At 35.9% G+C, this 23,070-nt stretch overlaps 1 protein-coding gene across 1 annotated transcript; it reads right to left on the bottom strand.

Annotated features, from left to right (window-relative positions):
- Positions 1 to 1,103: 1,103 nt before the first annotated feature.
- Positions 1,104 to 21,796, bottom strand: LOC107100232 (potassium voltage-gated channel subfamily S member 2-like). The gene is made up of 10 exons (XM_015398646.1): positions 21,559 to 21,796; positions 13,566 to 13,744; positions 13,355 to 13,488; positions 12,689 to 12,853; positions 12,416 to 12,587; positions 10,482 to 10,565; positions 10,235 to 10,396; positions 9,610 to 9,693; positions 5,979 to 6,071; positions 1,104 to 1,731 (listed from the first exon to the last, which is right to left on the bottom strand). Exons 2-10 carry the CDS (start codon positions 13,734 to 13,736, stop codon positions 1,294 to 1,296), a joined length of 1,503 nt encoding a protein of 500 aa, XP_015254132.1. The 5' UTR covers positions 13,737 to 13,744; positions 21,559 to 21,796; the 3' UTR covers positions 1,104 to 1,293.
- Between the last annotated feature and the right edge of the window lie 1,274 nt (positions 21,797 to 23,070).

Raw genomic sequence — 23,070 nt, 5'->3', positions numbered from 1 at the left:
TAATGTCCTGTCCTGAATTTAACACCATCTAGTACCGCTGTTCATGCCAGAATTACCAACACAATCCGTTATTATCCGTATTGTGACAAATACCAGTTCAAACGTTTGTGGTTGCGTATGGCTCTCCCACACAATGTTGTGGTCCCTGCCTGTTGAAAACATCAATTATCAAATTGCTGCTTTTTTTTTTCTCTGTTAAGCTTAAATCATTTAAATCAATAAGTGACAACAAATAAAGGCAAAGACGATGTGGCACATTTTTAGTGCTCAGCTGCTCAAACCACGTGCTTTTACTTACAAATGTGGAACCATTTGATGAAAATAACTTTGATAACGTGTAAGAATTGTTACCTGGAGGCAATTGCAACAACAAAGAAATGATCAGTTTAACAAAAAACTGATGTTTCATTTTCTACTAAGAATTTTCGTCGTCATGCTACGCTCAGCAATTTCTTACTGATTTCTTCTGTCTTTCAAATGTCCTCTAAATATTTTTTTTTCCCAGGTGAGGCTGACTGACCTGTGTTCACTTCAGCTGAACGCTGAACAGATTTAGTAACCATTAGCTAAAGCCTTAGATCCAATAGAACTATGATTATGGTGATTATTTATTTTATCTTCTTTCTCAAAAGTGTTATCAATGTTTTTCTTTGGTATGTATGAGCAATGAAAAGGCTTTGCTTCATGCTGTGGCCGCTAGGAGTCTCTGTGTTTGAAACAGCATAGATCAGAACCCTTATATGAGTGAGGTTGCTGCTGTTTTACTGGATTTGAAGGAATGCTAATAGCATGGTGAAATTTGTTGATATGAGATAAAATATGCATAAGACTGCATGGACTTTTTTTTTCACTCAAACAATAAATGCACCGAGCAGAAGATGGCTCCGGTGGATTTCCTCTCACTTCTTGCCAACGTGTCAGTTAGCATATTCTGTCTATGCTTCGGAGACAGCAGCTAAAACAAGTTATGTTCAGCTACTACAGTATATTTTGTTAACATTACAGGGAAGCATGCTTTTTCACTTACATTCACTTTTTGTATAGGTTTTGATAAGGTTCAGAATTGTCAATTTTTTGGTATATTTAATTTTTAATGACAAAGCAAAGGTCTGATAAGCAAAGTTCAGTCCTCAAACAGCCTCCATGCACACTCAGTGGCAGCAAATTACAATAATTCATGGAAGCCCTGAAATGAAAGTTTACTTCATTGTATTCCCATGGGGTCACCTATCACCCACATGGTATATTCAGTCCGCTGAGTTAGAGTTAGTAATGTCCCAAAGTTTCAGTTCTTTACAGCTGATACAGCTCCTTTCTATTTGTTGATGGGTAAGATGGATGCTCCACATAGCTGTAGTTTATCACGCCTCCTTCATCCTCAAAATCAATGTCATCTTCTTCAATGTCGTCAATATCGTCATCATCCAGGCCGCGACTGTCCCGATCCGATTCCTCCTCCTCCTCCAGCTCGTTCTCACAGGTCACCTTGATCCTCTTGCGGTTGTTGTTCCTCACTGACGCCTCCAAAGCTTTCTGCCTTCGGTAGAAGTGGGAGAACTTGTTGAAGATGATAGTGATGGGCAGAGCCACCACCAGAGTGCCACCCAGGATGCATCCACTTGCTGCTAATTTTCCAGCCACTGTGACGGGCACTACATCTCCGTAACCCACTGTGGTCATGCTAACAGTCCCCCACCACCAGCAGGCAGGGATTGTGTCCAAACCCACATCCTGAAACAAGTAAAATAAATATACTTTAAACTGAGGATGATATATTCTCAACATTATTTCCCTTGAAAGTCTCAATAAATCAGGGACATTTCTCTTTGTGCTTCTTTGAATCCCCACATCTTTGATGCAAATCATTCCTTTGTAGCTCTGGCTTTATTTAAGCTCATTGTCCCCCCTTGAAAAATAATTTCCTGTAAATGATTTTGTATCTAGCTTCAATCATCTGCCTATAAACTCTCACCAGCCTCCCTGTTCTCTTGAAAAGTGGCATCTCTGTAGGTCAATACTGACTCCATGTTAGTTTTAAAATATATAACATTTTGGACATAAACTTTCTGTTTTTAAAGGCAACAAAGTAGAGGCTAGTGGAGATATTGACAGATTCTTCCATCTCATTAGTGGATTCCATCTTTCCATTTTGCATGAGCCTATTTATTTTTGCCTTACTCCCAGTATCTCCCTTTCAGTTTAGGAAGGTGGACATTTCTTGGTAGATTTAAAAATGTGTCATCCTTTTTTTTTTTAGGTAAAGGAATGAACATTGCAATATGAATTTTTACCATCTTGCTATATTTGAAACCATCCGACCTGTCTAATTTAAGCCTTCATGTTATTGCTTGTGTATTCCAAGTCACATGGGTTATGGCAACCACAAATGGGGCTTAAATCTGAGGTAACCCAACTTTTCCTCAGTTTTTCTAAAGACATTTTGAAATCAATGCAGGAGTCTTTTTCAATTCTGTTGGATTGCTATCATCCTGAAAAAAACTGTTCTTTAAATACCACTTCCCTGCATGCAATAGGTGTCCCTGTTTCAGGACACCTGATTCAAATGGTAATTGCATGACATCCTCAGCAGCCATTGACTCCTGCAGAAGTCTGTCAATGATTATGTTACCGTATATCAATTGGGGTTTTCTAAGTGAAGAGATCTAAAACATGCAGTGCAGTGGTACTTGATGACCAGAATTGAGAACCATCACACCATAGCAATCTGTAGTTGGAGCACTGAGGGTTTAAGAAAAGCTGACGTCCATCCTCCTAAACACATTTCAAGTCACATTCAAATCAATGACCAACTTCAACAACACAGACAAATTCAGAAAATCTAACAAAAGTCCAGTTGCCTTAGATTAAAGCCTGTTTTCTGATAACCTTCATGATACTGTCTGTTTACTATTGTTTTCTAACAAACCTCTGATGCCCTCAGAACTGTTGCAGAACTGCATTTACTTATTGGCTGACTTCTAAAGGTTATTGCTGCTCTGGATTGTTTAAAAGAGTATCAGAGTAACATGCATACACTAGATTTTTCTTTGTAAAATTCTTTCTTTTCACTTCACAATTAGTTGCTGCTACAGGTGTATAATGCAATTTGTGGATGTTATGTGAAAAACATCTAAGGGGTATTAATAGTTTTGCAAGGCAGTACATGTAAGCTGAGGAGTAGGGAGCCCCTGCAGCGGCTCATTTTGTAGTGGAAGAAGTTAAAGCAGAGACTTGTGTATTTTACACCTTCTCTATAGTCTCTGGATACTGGAATTGGTTTTTGACACTATTTCAAGCTGTACCATTTAAATGGTGTCTAAGCTTGTCCTTTTCTCATTATGCAGAACATTTTCCTTCTCCCAGATTTTCTCTTTTTATTTCACCTTTTGTTACACATCTATTATTTCCCTCAACTTTTCCCAGAAAAGTTGACATTTATATTTTTTAGGCAGCATGTCAGCATTTGCTGAAATATTGAAGAACCACCGAAAGATTCACTAGAGATTACTGAAGCAGTACAGGATCCAAACTGTGGAAAAATAAATAATGAATATTTCTTTAAATAATGAATATTTCACCAGCTGAAACACAATCAAGACCTACTGGGAGTAAAAAATGACCAAGCGTGCTGCATCATCCCTTGGCCTGAACTGTGCAAAAAAAGGATAAAAAGTGGCAAACGGCAACACTGACAGGGATGTTGTTGCAGGAAGACTAAAGAATTTATCCGATTTATTATTTATTACAGATAAGCCAACTTTCCAACAAAAAAGTCACTGGACTGGAGTTAAGCTTAGGCTGTTGGAAGACCTCTGTTTTTCCTCACAGTTTCATATTTATGCACTACTTGCAGTTATTGTGATATTGAACTCTGTTTTCTTTCTATGCCTGGTCTCAGTGCTTCTGCTTTAACCTTTTTTTTTTTTACCATCTTTTTTTTTTTCTGTCCTGTAGAAAGAACTGCATCAAAGTATTTAGCTTATAATCCTTTTTGGCAGAGCCATTAATAGAGTTCCTGCTAATAATCCTATCATCGATTTTTCCATTTCTATAAAAATGTACTGTGTCAGTGCTTCAGAGTTTAGCAGTGTCTCTATTTAATGCAGAGTTCCTAATAGACCTATTGCTGCTTTTACCTGTGTTTCCACCCTTTTTGTTTTTTCTCTCCTACAGAGGCTATTCCGTTTGGGTAGAGCCGTGTCTCCTTCCTGGATAAAGCCATTCACAGAGCCATTAGCAGCACTAACTGTGTGTTTTCATTCCTATGGAAGGCACTTCTGGCCCAATGCTTTAGTGTTTGACTGGAATGAATCAGATTTAACTGAAAGGGATTCTGATTCATTAGATTAGATTAATCTGAATTAAAATTGGACTGAGTCTATTTATGGAGATATGATTTTAAGCAAATTTCCTCATAAAGTACATTATAATGACGTTTGTTGGGAATAACATCTATAATAAGTGAACAGAACTCAAAATAGTTGTTACAGCATTTTATGGTCATACACATTTTCAGTACTTAAGGGAATTTCAAAAGTTATAGCATATCAGACTCTTGCAAAGCTCGTTGTACTTGAAAATGTACATTAGCCTCAATGCAAAAAAAACACTTAATTCTGGGTCAAAGTGGAGGGTAAGGAGAGTAACCTTTCCTGCTGGAAGAGCAAAATAAAAAAAAAATAAAAAAAACTGTCAATGTAAGGGTTTAAATAACAATCTAATTTGTTTAAAATTAACACTTAGAATTTATATTATGGATACAATTACACTATGGGCTGGATCTTCAAACATTCCAAAAAGAGATGTTAGGTGTATAGTTCTTTTATAGTAGGTACGTGCTATAAATGGGCATATTTTGGTTGAAGTACAAAGATTGTTATGCAAATACTAAGACTTGCAAACTGATTTCATTCTGCCCAATAAAATAAGCAGCAAATAAGCAATAAAATAAGCATTGTGTTTTACTGGATGTTTTTGAGTGGTCATTAAGAAAGATGAGGTTAAAAGCCATGCCAATAATAATAACTATTAAAAAACAATGAAATTACAAAATAATTATCATGCACCCAGAACAGGTAGACTATTTTTATTATAAAATATTGAATTTAAACTTAAATATAAAAAATACAGATAGGTTTCATAAAACATGAAAAAGTATTTCTTGTCTGCTCATAGATATAGAACCAGATATTGCTCCAAACATCTAGACGTATCTCCACCAGCTCCTCTCAGCAGCACCATGACATGATATCCAGTAAAACAACGTAGGTGCTTAAGAATTTAATAAAACACAACCATGCTTCTTGCACGGTTATGTTTTATTAAATTGAGGGAGAACCAAAATCCCTATTGCGATAAAAAAGAGATGTGCCCCCCCTCCCATGTCTCTTTGCAGGCTATTTTGATAATTTATTTTCTATATGAACAGTCAACAATATTTAAGTTAGGTCTTTTTTATTAATTTGGCATGTGTAAAAAAATATTTTGCTTTATTAATATTACCCCACTGTGTTTTTTTTTTGTGTGTGTCCAAATATGTTTTCAATTACACATAATACAGCATCTCTACCTGCTCTGGCATTGTACAAATGCCTCTTTTGTGGCAAAAATGCAGATATTTTTGCATGTCAAGTTGCACCTGACTCTCCGAACTACTAAAAAGGATGCAAAAACGACAGCAGCTTGAGTTTCCAATTTGAAAATTCACTTTCTCTAAAGCACATTGATACTAGATGATTACAATTTCATAGAATCCATCCATGAATTTGTGCAGTTTGGTTATTATAATATGAGCTGCATCTTGATGAAGGCAAACACCCAAAAAAAGGTTTGCTCGTGCTATCTGCCATTTCCCATCTTCTTTGAAGATCTGCTCTGCATGTGTAAATACATTTGCACTTGTTTGAAGATGTGCAAACTTTCTGAAAATCAGGCTTTATATGGGGTTTCTGAACTACTAAGCATAGCTTAAACTTTACCTCTTCACATTCAGCGGTGTAAGCAATCCCAGAAAATACAGACACTCCGACACCAAGGTACAGCAGCAGAATCCCCACTTCACGGTAACTGTGCTGCAGATACAACAAAAAAAAAATAAATAAAAAGAATAAAAAAAAAAATCAGCAGTAAAATTAAAAAAGACACTGAGAAAGTTTAGTCACTGTCTTCCATGTTTCTATATTTGTAACACTGAACAGTAATTGGTTGATAGATTTATAAACCTGTTAAAGATTTTTCTTTTTTTTTTTATCTTACACCATAAGTTTCTCATAAAGCTACAATCAGAGTTTGCCAACATTAACAAAAATGTCAAGAATGAGGCCAAGCAATCTGAGTGAACTTTTAAATGTCCAAAAAATGCTGTTTTACTCTAGTTTAGTATGTAGATGAAGTAGAAAGACATTTGTTATGCTGGCAATCATGAAAAATTGGTGGAAGTCACATTTAAAGGATAGGAAATCTGAACTGACATTTATTCAAAGTGTCATGCAACCCAGTCCTTCTCCTAGGAAAACACAGAAGAACATCCTCAGTCAATTTAGTCGACTAAAAATAAAACACAGCTTGGACTCGTACAGTACATTGATGCAGTAATGCTACACTGCCTGCTGCTAAATATAGCTGATGGGTTTTGATTGTTCCTATTATTTTCCCTGCAAGTAAAAGATAGAAAATACTTGGATTTAAAAGGAAAAAACAGGGATAGGTTGTCCTTTTTTTGTGTTCCTCTGATGATAGATTCCTTATACAAAATCTGTTTGATTGAAGATACTTTCTAAACCAGATTTTGAGAATAAATTGGAAACTACCATCAAAATGAACTCACTTATTGCTCTTTGTTCTTGTACTGGTAAATGTAATTTCTTGAAATCAGAAATGATCTTGATTTAAAGTTTATAATGTGATTAGTAATAAACTCTCAACAATAATTGTAGATGTGGTCATAAATATTAGTATCATGTAAATCTGCAACATTGAAAAAGTTTAGCACTTTATTTGAGAAAATCCTGTCTTGGTTTGTATCCCAGAGGATTAACATATTCATCCTGCTTGCAGTGTAAACCTCTCTTCCTAACTCAGATGTAAAAACCATCTATGTAACATAAGCTACTGAAAGCGGCTTCAGATTCAGCATCTAACACTAGAACGTCTATGCTTGTATCACGCACATATTTTCTTTAAGGATGCATCCAACAGACATTGTAGCACTAGATTTACATAGAATATCATCTGCTCGTCGTAAGTACAGACAGACCTTCAGTGAAGTGACTCAATTAATATGGCTAGCATGACCTTCAATGTTAATTCTGCTATCAAATAATAAACATTTTATATTTAGGAAGGCATGACTTAAACATCATGTTCTTCTTGTATAATTTTGCATGCAGAACATCTGCTACACTGGCCACTAATTGGACAGAGGAAAGAGCATCTGAGTGAAGCAGACCTTCAAACAGCCAGGGTCAGCTGAGTGCAACCAGGCTGGGAATAATTAAACCTGTGTCTAATGGGGAGCGTGTACACATGCCTTAGACTTGCTTTTTTCTTAAACTGTTTGCCTGTTTGCTTCTCTCTGATACATCTCAGTCAATAATTTCTATTACTATTTTTAATAATGAATAAGAGGGCTACAGCTTAAATGACCAAGTGCTGTACCACCCAATGTGCTGAGCAACAGCTTCTTAGAATCTGCTCAAGATGAGAGCGTTTAATTAGCCAATTAAGCTGGACTCTAACCTGTAGGTCTGTCTCACATAAGATTAAGAGTGGGCTTCAGGGATTACTTGATATTGATATTCTGTTGAAATTCACAACCATTAAAAACACATCTTTCAAAGATCCACATTTGTGTTTTTCCATCCTTAATTATGTGTGATTTATTAAGGCATCACCTCAGTTATTAAAGATAATTTCAGAATGTATTTATTTTCAGCAATTCAGTTATAAAAGGGAAACCTTTGCCCACGCCAATGTATCAGAAGAGTTTATATTAATTTAATTATTTAGCTTAGGTAAATGGATTCTCAAAATAAATGTTCCCATATAACATTACAATAAAATATTTGTTTTCTTTAATGAGAAACTATCAATTCACCTCTTCCAGTCATGATTAGGAATGCTGACATATCAATTGTCCAGCAGATGATAATCATTATAAATGCTTTGGCAAACTGGCTGGCTGTTTAAAGAGGACTCATAGACAGAGAAAGATACACAAGCAGCAGGGATAATCACAGCCTTAACAGAATTGTAAAGCAAAGCTGTTTTAAAAGTTTTATTCATAGACAAAGTGTGGACTGCAGTTGGAGTAAGCCCTTCAAGACCCCCCCCCCCACACACGTATGCAATGCCCTTTTGATTTAGGGAGCCATTTCATCTGCTGATATTGGCCCACTGTGTTTTATCAGGACCAAAGTCATCTGCCAAAAACTTTAAGAGCACTTCATGCTGATGTCATTTTCCAGCAGGACTTGGCAGATGTCCACACAACCAAAAGTGGCAATCTGCTTTAGGAGAGACGCCACAGACACAGGCTTCCTTCAAGGTGACCACCTCCACGCTGTGCTGCAGTGATGCAGTAATTCATATTTAAGTTTTGACCATACACTTGATACACTTGAAGCATACTTTCCACCAGATAGATATTTCTGTATTACAGTACAAGTAAATTTTTGACTTTTGTTTTATATAGTTTCTCAGAACGGTTTTTACAAAGAATATTTCAGGTTTTTAAAATATTAATAATAATAACTGAACTTTACGGATCTCACGTTGGAGAAATTTACCTCTGCATTTAACCCATCCTCCTTGGGAAAAGTGGGCTGCCATCGTGGGGTGCCATCGCTCAGCGACCCAGAGTGGCAGTCTGTAGGAGCGGATTTGAACTCACAACCTCAGGATTTCAAGCTCTATGCCCTAACCACTAGGCAGTTACACCCCATTTTAGAAGACTATCCCAACCAACCAATCAAAACAAATAAATACATAGTGATTGGAACACACAGTATCCCTCCATATGTAACCAGGTTATACAGGATAATATTTGAGTTTTAGGTTTTTTTAATCCACATGAATGATTTAGTGCTTTAAATACTAGTGGGTGGAGCTAATCTCTACTCGCTGTTTAGCTGCTGAACCTGGATTAACAATCTCTGCAAATAACAAACTATCTTTACACATTTAAAACTATTTAATTAATATCATAGGGTTGTTATTTTATGTTTTTCATATCTGCCATGTTGCTTTTTCTCTGCTATGGAGTTGTACTATTCTCTTAATTACCTATTATTCCTACACTACTTGCGTTTGGTTATGCTGCATTATTTATTTCCACGTTTATCCATATCAGCTGTATTTTTCTTTATCTGTAGCAACTTATCACCAAAGCAAATTCTTCATAAAAACAAAAACACTAATTGGCAATAAAATGTTTATTCTGATTGATGAAATAAACTAACCATCCAATTATATTTTAATTGACTGAGATTAGTCTGTGAATTATCTTTGATATCAATTTCATGTTGGCATCTGTGATGCAGTAAGTCTTCAGATTACTGTGTCACAAACTTTGAAGTTATAAACCTATGAGGAGGACAGACACTGACTCACCCGAAGTGTTGCTCCCAGAGAGCGCAGACCTGTGGAGTGTCGAGCCAACTTTAAAACTCGGAAGATCCTCATTAACCTGAACACCTGGGAGAAAGACAAGTCCTGTCTCTGATACAAAGAAAATGTTTCTGTGACTTTAGTCAAACAGTCATGAGCTGAGGCGCAATAATGAGGCAATGATGCAGTATTCTCCTTAATTTGTATAGTTTCCACTGTTGCTGAGATGACTCACCTTGCAGTGGTTTAAAGGGCTTTTAGAGCCAACTATGCAGGCTGGTAACATGTACTACACACTCCTGTCCAAATTAGTGAGGTTAAAAACCTACAGGTTGGTTTTTGCACAGCCTGTAATGAGCACAAACCTAAAATTTATTAGATTAGAATTAGAAGTTTTAAAATCACCTCCCATGTGTTTTGAAATGGCTGTATCTGTCACCTCAGCTTCAGGAAGAAGAGATGTTTGTGGTAAAAAGAGATCTGCCTTCCTTAATTTATTTACAATTACAAAAACATGTTGTGTTCCTAAAATAACTCATACAGTTTATTGCACCGAAATCAAATCCAACTCAGAAATGAGTTTTTTCCATTCTATATTGTGAGAAGAGGAATCAGATACACCAGTAACCTGTATTAGTCGCCCAAGGTCTCCCAGTTCGGACTCAGAGCCCAAAGTCATGTCAAATATAACGGTGATGTAGATTGGAACCACAGACACCAGGTCGATAATGTTTAGAGGGTGATGGAAGAACTTCCTCCTGTTTGGGGCGAGTAGGAGCCGCATCACAACCTGATATTAGAAACAGAGCAAAGTGTTTGGTTTCCACCTGCAGACATCGCCTGAATGACAAAACATCATGTTACTATGTCCTCACCTCAAAGGTGAACCAACAAGTACAGAACACCTCTAGAGCCTGATTGGTTGGGTCTTCAATTAACTTCCCATCAGAGTCAAAAGTCTGTTAAAAAACAGGAAAAGAAAAAGCATATAAAGACACAAAATATACATCATTTTCAGAAAATAAAATAAGAACAATATATTTTTTCTCTTTTTATCCTTATCAATGCCAATCAATGGTAAGCTCTTTGGTAAACTAAGCAATACAAGGTTTTTCTTGATTATTGTAACCTGTTTCTGCAGTGGAGCTGAACTTAAGCTGCTTTTAATTGTTTGACATGTTTATCATTAAACTTTTATAAACTCACAAGCATTCATTTTTCCATTTGCTAAAAAGCATAATCTTTTTTAACATTCATTAGAAATTACTTCACAATGTATTTTTAAATCTTAAAACTTAAAGGACTTGAGTAAGGTTCAAAAGATGTGTTCTATCCTGTTCTAAAATTTACCCGAAACCTTAATTCAGCTTGGGTTATAATTGTGTGTGTTTCATTGAACAATGGATGCTGATGCTGGTATGATTCCTCCTCCTCAGAACGGCCAGAGGTTTGAAAATAAAATATCACTTCCTTTTTAAAGCATTATCACTAAAAACATCAGGAATACTATAGATAATTGTCAAAAATATTCAATTTCAATTCAGTTTAATTATATAGTGTCAAAATACAACATGTCATTTCAAGGAACTTTACAATTCAACCAGATCACAAGGTCAAATTGATTCCATTTTTTTTTTTTTTTTTAAGGAAAACCATTTGATTGCATCGGGTCAATGACTCGAAGGTGATCCCTCACACTACGCATGCTTGTAGCAACAGTGGAGAGGAAAAACTCCCTTTTAACAGAAAGAAACCTCCAGCAGAACCAGACTCAGTGTGAGCGGCCATCTGCAGAGGCCGACTGGGGTTCAAGGAGACAAAAGCAGATATACAGAAAGAAGCAGAAAACACAGGCAACTGTCAACCAACTCCACAGGCGGCCCAGTCCAGGAAACACACAGCCAGGCAGACGAGCTCTGAGCCAGCTCCCATGTCAGAAGATGAAGAGAGCACATCCAGCCAGTCAGAGTCAGAGAAACAGGACTACACTGAAAAAACAGGCTGATCTCAAACATCTATAAACAAAGGTGTTGATGGCAGCAGCACAGCTGATATTTCTCTCCAGGATGGTGTCAAAGCCAAACACATACCTTACATCCAGTGTAAGTAAGCTAGTCATAGAGGAAAGCTCCACAAGGGAACAGCAAATTGTGAAATAAAATAAAAAAAATACAATAACCCAAGTTATTTCACAGTAGTTTAGCAAATAAAAGTAAATTAATACTGCCACCTTGATGATAAAAATCAGAACTATTTTGCAAAATCTTCCTTTTTTCACAGCATCCACATTCAATTTCTTATTTAAATCATATTTCAATTCAGATGAGTTTTATTTCCCAACAAATATCACCACAAAGTCATTGTAAAGTTCTACGGCTAGTCAACTTTAACCCACCATTCCATGCTAGGACCTCTTAGCTGATCACAAGGCAATCTCAATGTTTAAATCATGGAACAAATTAATTATCTGAAAGTGGTTTCTACTCTTGTCATTTTCTCCAAAGTATAGAAATCTTTCATTAGTGCTGATTTCCACTGTCTCTGCTTTTTGTTTCAGGAAGATGCAACACAGTTCCAGTTAGGATTACAACCTGATGTTTAATAGCTTTCTAGAGTAAATTAAGTATTTTTGATTTAATTTACAGAATCTTAAATTAAACAGTGTTCAAAGAGGAAGTTTTAACTAGCACAGATGTGCACTTCAGTTTTCCTCATCTATTTTAGAGTTGCTAATCAATAGATATGATGCTATAATTGGCTCCCCATCAGAGGCACGTCTAACTAATCTCTGAATGTCTTCCGCACCAACCTGATACTCTGGGATGCTGTTAATGCACATAGTCACGATTGATGTGATCACCACTCCGATGGAGAGCAGACTGAAGAGCTTGCTCGGGATGGAGTATCCGGGGTTCTCCAGTGTGAGCCATAAACACTTTTTGATGTTCCCATAGCGGACCTCCTGAAAGTGCTGTATGTCCCTGAGAGGAGAGAAGATGACTTCATGTTTAACTATAAAATGGCAGTTTCAGGGCCAGATCCAGCAATAAAATATTCTGCTAAGAGGACTACGATGTCTGACTTGTTTAAATCTGAGATCTCATCCACAGATGTGTCGACACTGCTAACTTCACTCTCGTCATCCCAACAGCGGTGCCGGCCTCTCTCCAGCTTGCGGTCATGGTAACGATAGCTGCAGCAGGTGTCCAGAAAGAACTCATTGATGCCCCAATACTCTATCTCCTGACTTTGTGGAGGACAAGAAAAAAAAAAAAAAACAGCAATTCAGCTTGGTATCCCAAACATTTGATATAAGTGCAAGCTCACTTAAAAAACAGTGGTTGGGAGAATCGATTGAACATTAGGTAAATAGAAATACTTTCCTCACTTATATCTATTCAATAGTTGTATAAAGGAAATAAGGTTAAGCAATTGTTTTTCTGACTTCTAAACTGTACTGTAGCTTTCAGGGAAAAGGAAAAGACACTATTAATGTGTTATTAACGACCACATTAGTCTAGTCTTCACAAGAGCAGCTACTATATCTGCTTACAGTGCAGGATACTAAACCATAGATCTGGTGCATGTGCAAGAAAACCTCAATTACTGTAGTCCCGATAGCTTACACAGCAGCCACTCTACACTTAGCGCCTCATTAAAGCAGGTGAAATGTGGAGGCTTTTGCAAAATAAATTTGATTTGCATTAAGTTTTTTCTAAGTGACATGAGGGATGAGATCAAAACAGACCTGAAGGAGAACACACAGAGTTCTTCCATTACGTGAAGTTTGCCAGTCTGGTAAAAGTGGAGCACATAAGGGAACAGACCAGGATTCCTATCAAAATAAAACTCCTTCTCCTGTACATCGTAGTCGTCACACACCTATAGGATAAAGGAGGATCAATTAAAAGTGGGAACCTTAATATTTGTGTACCACCTACTAAAGCATTGGGGCCCACCTGCAGTATATCTTCCTCTGAATCACAAGCCAACAGTTTTCCAAGCCTGGTGTCTGGAAATTTCTTCAGTGTGCTAGAACAGAGACTCCTCTTCAAGCCTCCGACATTCACATTGACGAGACCTTCTTCAGAGTCCTGATGGACCCAGCTGGGCAAAGCCTCCTTCACCATGGTGGAATCTTCAAAATACAGAATGGAGATCACTGATTACTCATCAACAATGTGCAAGATCTGGCCAGTTTTAGTTATTATCTTATTAAAGACTAGCTCTTATAAAATGCAGCTTAAAGTAGGCTCTCCTTTGACCTGAATTGTGGTGTAATTTTACACTGACTCTAAATCCCTGAAGTTTTTAGTGTAAAGCAAACATCTATGATTGTCTTTTCGTTCTTAGCTGGGCAGTTAAATACATTGAAACTTGTCTAAATACATCTTTACTCAGTGACCTTTAAAGGTTTATACTGGTTTAAAGGGTTTGAAACGAAATTTAATAAAACTGCTCTGAATGTATTATTGATCACAAAAAACAGAGAATGATGTTGGAAGTTAAATGACCTCAAAAGATATTCCACTGTAAAAAATAAAAAAATAAAAACAAGCACTTTGACAGTTTCTTCTGTGTCCAGCTGCTGCATTTGTTGACGGAGCAGCTCATGGTGACGATGAGAGGTTTCTGTGCCTTTATTCTGCCTTTAAAAATAATGAGGTGACCATGAATCTTTGTCTTTGTTGCAGTTCCGCCTCTTTTTATACTGGTGATTTAATGATCTTTTTACTTATGTGTTTTTACTGGAATTGACAGAGAGCAACGAGAGTGAAAAGCATTAAAGTCTCGTCTTAAAAAGATCTTTGGTTTCTTTTAGTTTTTTTTTCATAATACAAACACTAAACAAAGATAATACAAGAACAACAACAATCAGTGGACTGTCAGCAGGAAAATTCTCACTAGAGGAAATTATCTACCCCTGAAGACCTCTAAGCCTCTCAGTGGGTGTAAATGAGACCGTTGTCCTGCTGCTAAACAATCAAACTTGAAGACTGCATTTATATACTTAAGGCTGCCCTAAAACAATGTTATGTTGATCTATTTTGTTGGGCAGGTTTTTTTTGGCAAAAAGAGATCTAAGAAATATAAACCCTAATTAAAAAGGTTTTCAAATTTACATATCGATAAAACAGCATTTGATTTAAGCATACTACTCTATAGTTAGTGACCTACAGTATATCAAACCGAACGAAATCTTAAAATGAAGAACGGCATTTGTCATGTATATAATTTTTGTTGTAAAAAATCTATTTGACTATCTCTATATCCATGTGGAGTTACATTTTCATCCCACCTGTGGGATGTTGGCATTTCCTTATACATCTTTCCTATCAGCCACACTTTCTTATGATCTTTTAAAGCTTCGCCAAGTTGTCTTAAAATCTTTGAAAGCGTGTTGTTGAGATTTTTCAGTGTAGTACAGCAGTATCAGTGGCCTTTGTTGTTTTCTTGTTTGTTAAGTCACTTAAATTTGGCCTATGAACTAACTAGGGATTAAAAGACTCTAAAACCCAAAGTCACCCCATACACCATACATTTTTTTGATGTTGGCTTTTAGGCTAAATCTGGTCGGTACGTTATAGTCTTTTAGTCCAGAAATAGTTGTTGAAAATTGGGCTCTGTGTTGGGTCGGTCTGATTTTGTCCCACTTTAGTCCAATAATTGACATTGAAATGATGCTACAAACCCAGATTTAATCGTCGTTTCAACGATTTGAAAATTACTGCTTTTCACCTTTCATTTTTCAACCAACTGTAGACATCGTTTGGATGTAAATCATGTCGTCTTTTCAATGTCTTTTCAACTAATTATAGCTCTGTGGGTGAACCCGTTTCTTTTTGTAAAATCACTAAATAAGGTTGAAATCATACTTAGGTTTTGGAATTTTCATATTTAGTTCCTGAAATCATCATGAATCGTGTTGCTTTTTAAAAGGCAAATTTAAGCTTTGCATTGATGAATAAAGCTGCATAAAAATAACCATTAGCATAGCACCAGCATGGTTGGTTCTGTCATGTTATCTGCTCAGTGAAGTGCTCAACAGACAGGAAGAACATCACAGTAGATAGTTAATGTTTGATAAACAGGCACATGTGTAGCTGAAAACAACAACAGTAAGAATATTAAAAACTAAATCTTATGTAATGTTGTTCCAAAAGTTCATTTGTGCATCACCAAGACTTTTTCTTCTGCCTCCACTATCTGTACAGATGCAGGTTTTCTTTTTAGACCTTTTAGTGGAGGTCGGAATCTAGTCTCATCTAGGTCTGCAATTGATTTTCTTAGATGCATTTACATCATTTGAAGTTAAAACTTTTTCCATTTTGTAAAGGAAATATAACATTTGTTTTTTTCCATATAAGTTCTGGTTAATTTTGAATTACAAATGACTTCATATACATCAGTGTGGTAAAACACATAAGTAAAGGGTACTGAAATACATTATTTCAAACCTGTACACAAAACCATGCAAATTTCTCCAGGTAATAAGCTTGCAAAAAAGAAAGTAATAAAAACAGTAAGTGCACAAATAACTCCTGCACAAGCTAATTTACTGCACTCCCAGTATACACACCCACACAGTGAACACATTCTGACAGTGAAAACTACGCAGTAGGATCTCCCTCCAAATGAATTCATTACCACGTTTATATTAAGCTTTAAATCTGTGCAAATGTTTCTGACATTTTCACTCACTCGCAGACGTTCCTCCTCCAGTTGTTGCTTAAAGTACCTTTCCCAATATGAAGGTAATACCACTGCCAGGGGAAAAAAAATCTAATTCAACCCAGTTTTGTTTGCAAATGTTGGTTCAACATTGCTTAGCAACAAGTCAAGTTTCAAGGAATCTCTCACTCAGTTTTAGAAGCTCTGTTTTATAGAAGATTTCACTGAAGAAAAAGTGATACTAAGTAAACAACTTGCTGTTATTGTTTGTTTCTGTTACCTAATATTATATTCATTGTATTTTTTAATTGCTTTGATTCAGCGTAATTTCTGGTCAGTTGCTCTGCACCATCTAACAGCAGTGACAGGGGCCATTCACAGCCGCAGGCTGTGTTACAGCTTCAGGTAAAGTGCGGCTAAAATGTGATGCCCTAATGCTATAAGGTCTCTAATTGGTAAATGATCTAAGAAATTGGTAAATGTGAAAAATGACCTGAGGACTCTGGTGTTGGCCTAATGTGAGCATAATGGTATTTCAGCCAGAGTGATCTGACTTTGTTCCTGAATCTTTCCCTTTCTTCCTGCTCGTATTTAATCACATCATCCTGAGTTATATGGTCACATGACCTGGCTTCAGCTGACTGTACTGGCATCAGCAGTGTTGAAGTAAAAATCTTATGTGGGTGGATTGCTTGTTTGAGGAACACATAATTAGGTCTTAAAATAAGTTGTGAATAGGGACTGACAGATGTAACACTAAGTCATTTTTGCATATCTTATTGTAAGGCTATAAGGTTATCATGTGCCTCTCATATGTCTGTTGATGTGTATTTATGTTCTTTTCCCCTTTCTTTTTATGATTGAAATATATATTTTTTAATTCTTTCTTCCTTTCTAATGATGTCGTCAACACAAATACACTAAAACTGGCATTTTTCCACACTGGAACTCCTAATTCCTTCATTGTTTTTTAGGTGTTTAGAATAAGCTATGATGTCCCAGACCACTGGTGTTCCAGGAGCATGAGCTTTAAGTATAATGCTAATGATTCATTGAAACATAAGCTAATATTTTTTTTTTTTTTAGGAAAAAATTAAATGTATAACAATTTATACAAAACAGTTCAATTGAAAGAAATTCTTCTAGTCTAAAAATGAAGTTTAATGACATTTTAATCTCTCTCTATTGCTAAAGAAAATGCAAAAGCTAAGAAAAACAAGAAAATCCATATTTAGTTTATAACATATCTTGCATCTTTCCCCAAGCTTCCCACTGACAGGTTTATTGGTCACTAATGACAATTTTGTCTTAGGAAACTCTTTGAAAGGTGTTGTCATGATTCTGCCATTTGTGGATTTCTATTTAAGTTTGTTTTTAAGTTCTCAGTTACGCTTTGATTTATGCTTTTCTGTGTTTTCTTGCCCATTGGTCTCTTTTCCATTCTGTGTTATATTTAAGCAGTGTTGTATTTTTTAAGTTACTCTCTCATGCTCCTTTGTGCCAGTCTCCTTTTCCCTTAGCTCCTTCTAGTTACTTCTGTCTACACCTGCTCCCTATCAGCTAATTAGTCCTCTCATTGTTTCTGTCTCCAATATATGCACATCTTGTTCAGTTACTCTTCGTTTATTCCTCCCTCATGTCTCCTAGCTTTTTTGGTTCTTGAGTTCTTCTTGTTGATGAGTTCTGGACTTTGTATTTTTAAGTTTTTTTTTCATTAAATCTGGAAGAAACCACCTCAGCTACTTTCTCTGCCCTCTAAAAACCTCCACACAACCTGACAGGTGTGGTGCATGAGGGCAGAGACTCAAAATGAACCATGATCAGTGAGACATTTTTTAACTCATCAAGTGAGAGGCCTGCTTAATGGGTTAAGATTTGGTTGCAATGTTTTTATTAACAATCATCATTATGTTTCAAAGTGACCTTTGGTTTTAGACTATTTGTTTGATGATAAGGTGATGAATTAAGGAACGTCTTCAGACTGCGTTAATTTCCTCTTTTCTTTGGTTTGAAACACTTGAAGAACTCTGTAAGCATTCTGTGTTTAATTTTTCAGGTTTTGACCACTAGATATGAGAGCACAATAAACATAAGCTGTTTTATTTTGTTGTTTTTTCGTGTAGTTAAACATGCTAAAATAAACCTCCGCCAGAAGGCCATGTTGCATTAGGAGTCATAATTCAGCATGCACCTAATATTTGCCCCCCTGTCCCTAACACTATTTGTTTTACAGCTGGTAAATAACTTTGTAAGCATGACTGAAGACATGCAAATTCAATATCTAGCAGTATAACATGGTTAAATGCAAATGCATTTATGACAACGTTAACATACAAAATTATGTCTTAACAACAAATGTAAATAATAGTTTCACCTGCTGCTTGTGATTATAATTCATAATGGCCTAAGCAGAAAACAGCAGATTAATATTGGGGAATGGTGGGGATATTGAATAAATGAAGGAATGAATATAAGAATGACCATATTCTGATGAGGAGGAAAACCACAGAGAAGCTAGATAGATGAAGGGAAGGATGCAGAAGGTTGGATATGAGAGAGAAGGACATTGTGGTGGTAGAAATGCTATGCTGCAGAGATCCTTTAAGATCGCAGATAGCAGTAACCTGATGTCTCTCAAAAATGTCTCATTTCATATTTAAGGTTAGGTTTTTATTGTTCTGCATTTGCACACTATCAAGTCCTGTACAGCAGTGATCTGATATTGTTTATAGATGTTGGAGATCTGCCTGTTTTTCCAGTGTAGTCCTGTTTCTCTGAGTGTGACTGGCTGGATGTGCTCTCTTTATCCTCTGACACGGGAGCTGGCTCGGAGCTCGTCTGCCTGGCTGTGTGTTTCCTGGACGGGGCCGCCTTTTACAGCTGCTTTCTGTATCTCTGCTTCTGTCTCCTTGAACCCCAGTCTCCCTCGGCAGATGGCCGCTCACACTGAGCCTGGTTCTGCTGGAGGTTTCTTCCTGTTAAAATTCAGTTTTTCCTCTCCACTGTTGCTACAAGCATGCTTAGTGTGAGGGATTGCATTCGAGTCAATGAGTTGATGCAATCAACTGGTTTTCCTTAGATAGAAAACTTTGAATCAATTTGACTGTATGATCTGGATAACTGTAAGGTGCTTTGAGATGACATGTGTTGTGAATATGCGCTATATAAAAAAAATTGAATTGAAATAAGTTAATCAGGTTTCATGGGGGTCAAGTGCCCCCTCTGTCCTTGTCCCCGTAGAGCTCCACAGATCCATCTCTTATGGGAGTTTCCTCATTTGATGTGCGGGACATTGGGGTTCAAATTCAAACTGGGACTGTAGTTGTCTTTTTCTCCCTTAATTCTGAATAGCTTATAGGTTTTGTTCAATTATTTCTAAAACAGAATTCTGCAGACAAAAAACATTTGTTGGGTGATATGTGTAGTGATTTAAATTTTAGTTATTTCATTTGTTTAAATAAAGCCAACAAATGCTGTGAAATTCAGTTGGTATGGTTAAATATAATAGCTTATATAATGGCTCCCTGTATCTCAGAGAATAGACTTTAAAATACTTCTGTTAATCTATAAATCTCGGAATGGCTTACCACCTAAATACATCACAGACTTGCTATCAGTGTATCAACCCTCCAGACCACTCAGGTCTTCTGGCTCCAGCCTGCTCTGCATACCTAGAACCAGAACTAAACATGGAGAAGCAGGGTTTAGTTCCTATGCTCCACTTATCTGGAACAAACTTCCAGAAAACTGTAAAAGTGCGGAAAGCCTGAGTTCCTTTAAATCAAGACTAAAAACACATTTGTTTAGGATTGCCTTCGACTGTTCTAGTTAAACAGTTCAACAAAAACATGTTTTCTTTAATCCAACTTCTTTTTTTGTTTCTGCATTTTTTATTTTATTTGTTTTTTATTTTTTCCTACTTGCTTTGATTCTGTTTTATCTTCCTGTATTTTAATCATGTAAAGCACTTTGCATTGTCTTTGTACTGAATTGTGCTATAAAAATAAATTTGCCTTGCCTTGCCTTGCCTTGCCTATAACTAGACCCTGACAACTGACAAAAGTTGACAATCAACTTGTCTTCTAAATATTTAGAAATATTGAATAACTGTTTGAATTAGCTTTCAACTACAAACAGAATAGAAACAATTAGATAAAAACAAAAAGCCTGAGCTTGAACATTTTACATGACGTGAAACATTTCTTTCAGCATTTCTTTTCTATCTCAATTCTTCACATAAAGTAGGTCTTCATTAATGTTTCATTTCTATATAAAAGTAGAATAGATCTTTGTTCACAAAAAGCTTGAACTGGTTTTAGATAATAAAATCCCATGGTTGTGTATCTGATTTTAAGTGAAAAGAAACATTTTCCTTCCAAAGCTTTGAAGCAATATTTAACAGAGAAGACTTTCTCCCCAGCCTTTTGCAGCAATGCATCAATTAACTGAGCAGGGATCTCACTTACCCAATTTTTACCTACTTTGATCGGCAGACCAAATTCTGAAACATGAAAAGCTCTTACTATTCTTTCAACGCATAAAATAACAGCAAAAAATCAAGTTGGTTAGACAATTTCTTTGTTGCTTTTTGTTGAAATCATATACAGTTAAACAGATTTTATTTAATTGAGTTGTTAATGTTGTTTACTATTAACAAAAGAAAAGTGTGAGTCTCAGTTAAGCCAGCGGAGCAGCAGTGTGCAGCAACAGATGAACCAGCATAGTGCTTCACTTCTCCACGCAGCTATTAAAATATTGCAAAAGAAAAATAAACAAAAAAAAACAAAGAAATTAAAGCCTAAAGTTACATGTATGTCTTTTAATGAGAATAACATTTTATGAAACCTGAAAACTTTTTGTTTAAAATTAGAGCTTTATTTATCTTCTTTTATTAATTAACTAAAGTAAATAAATTAGTGATTGAAATACTCAAAGTTAAACACACAACTAATGATAATATTTATTTTTTATTTACAATTTACAACAGGGAAGACAGCTATTATTAACAGACAAATCATCTTCCAACTGTGAATGATGAAATGCTCTGAAGCTGAGCTCTCAGTGGGACAGCAAATGATGAAAATAGAAATAAAGTTGATCTATAATTCAGCATTTCCGCTTGAAACGCAGCTATAGAGGATGCATGCTGCTGCAACAAACTATTATACACATCCACAACCTGCAGGCAGCAAAAGGTGTGGGAATCATTTTTGCCTGAATTATTTCAAAAGCACCCCGGAAAGACATCTTAGTGAGAGAAAGTCTTTAATTGTAACTCACGTCTGAGTTTTCTGACGGCGCTCCTTCATCACCCGAAAATGATCCTCAAATGTTAGATTCACCCCATGATTATTTAGGAAGTTTCTTTCTTCCTTTTGCAAATCTGAAAAAATAAAAGAGAATGCGAGACTAATGTATCCTTTAGACAAACTCTTGACTTTTCTTTCATTTGTTACAGAAAAGTGCAGATAAGAAAAGCAGATTGAGCTGTGGAGGTGCAGCTTTCTACCATCTGAACTACGGGTTGCCTTCAGCTGTCTCAGTGGGGAGTCTTCGGCTTTTTCCGTGATAGTCCGGAAAATGGGGGACATCATCCAAATAGTATCTCCCGAGGTTATTATAGCGACGTTTTATGGTGTAATGGCGACACTTAGTGGTCATTAAAGGAGTCGTTTTTAAATCTGCCTGCTTTGTCTTTTTTTTCTGGGATGAAACGGGTTGGTTGCAATGTTGGTAGATGATGCTTCACAAATTAAAATCCCCACACTTTATACTGAAACCACACAATTAAGCCAACTTTACAGCAATACATTTTTTTTAAACAAACATACAAACAAACAAAAGAAAAACACAGTGCCTTTATTGTCATGGGTCAGATTAGGGGTTAGATCTTTTTTTTTTTAATTAAAATTCATAATTTGTACTATTTTTTTTTTTTAAACAAACTACAGCCAAATAGGAAGTGGCTCAAGATGTTTCTCGAGGTTTAGATTTGATGGCTCTTTTTTCTAAAACCAAAAAATCTATTTAAATAAACCAAATGAATGTATAATCTTTGTAAGCTAATAAAGTATTTACTTTGTTTCATTCTTTAGATCAAATATAATAGAAAAATGGAACATAAAAGAAGTGGATGACTAAACCATTTCCTGTGTTTAATACAGCCAAATCTGTTCAGTCCTCATTAAAATACTACTTTGTTTTATATTTAATTGTACAAACATGTCAGTTCTAAATAAACCGAAGATAGAGAAACAGTGATAAATACTTTCATGGGTTGATATAAAAATAAAATTCCCCTCTTTTTCAAGTTGTTCTAAAACGTATTGCTTAAAGCATCACTGTGGTCATAACCCCATCTGGTGGCTCAAATGTAGTGTTGCTCCTATACTAAGAATTCCAAGATGAGTTATAGAGAGTTCCTATTGGCTGTGTAAGTAATATATCTGGATAATTATAGGTTCTAAAAGCCAGGAAACTAAATCTATGTGGAATTTATATTTGTGTAAAATATTGAGTTAGTTAATTGCAGACATAATTAATAATTTACACCCAAGCCCCTTTACAAACTGAGGAATAGATACACTCAGAACAAAATTGTGTTACTTCTCTTTTAATAAAAAACAAAACAAAACAAAGTCAAACAACAAAGTGGTTCACAGACATAATTTGATTCTGAGAAAAGTAAAAACAATCTTTCAAAATAAAATTGGAAAGTCAGACATTGCTTTTTGACTATACTTCATAAGAATAATAATAATAACAAAGCAGCAACAAGCAATTAACTTATGG

Source organism: Cyprinodon variegatus, unplaced genomic scaffold, assembly GCF_000732505.1.
Source record: "Cyprinodon variegatus isolate N-32 unplaced genomic scaffold, C_variegatus-1.0 Scaffold947, whole genome shotgun sequence".
NCBI classification, from domain to species: Eukaryota; Metazoa; Chordata; class Actinopteri; order Cyprinodontiformes; family Cyprinodontidae; genus Cyprinodon; species Cyprinodon variegatus.
This window is presented reverse-complemented; position numbering and strand designations above follow the sequence as displayed.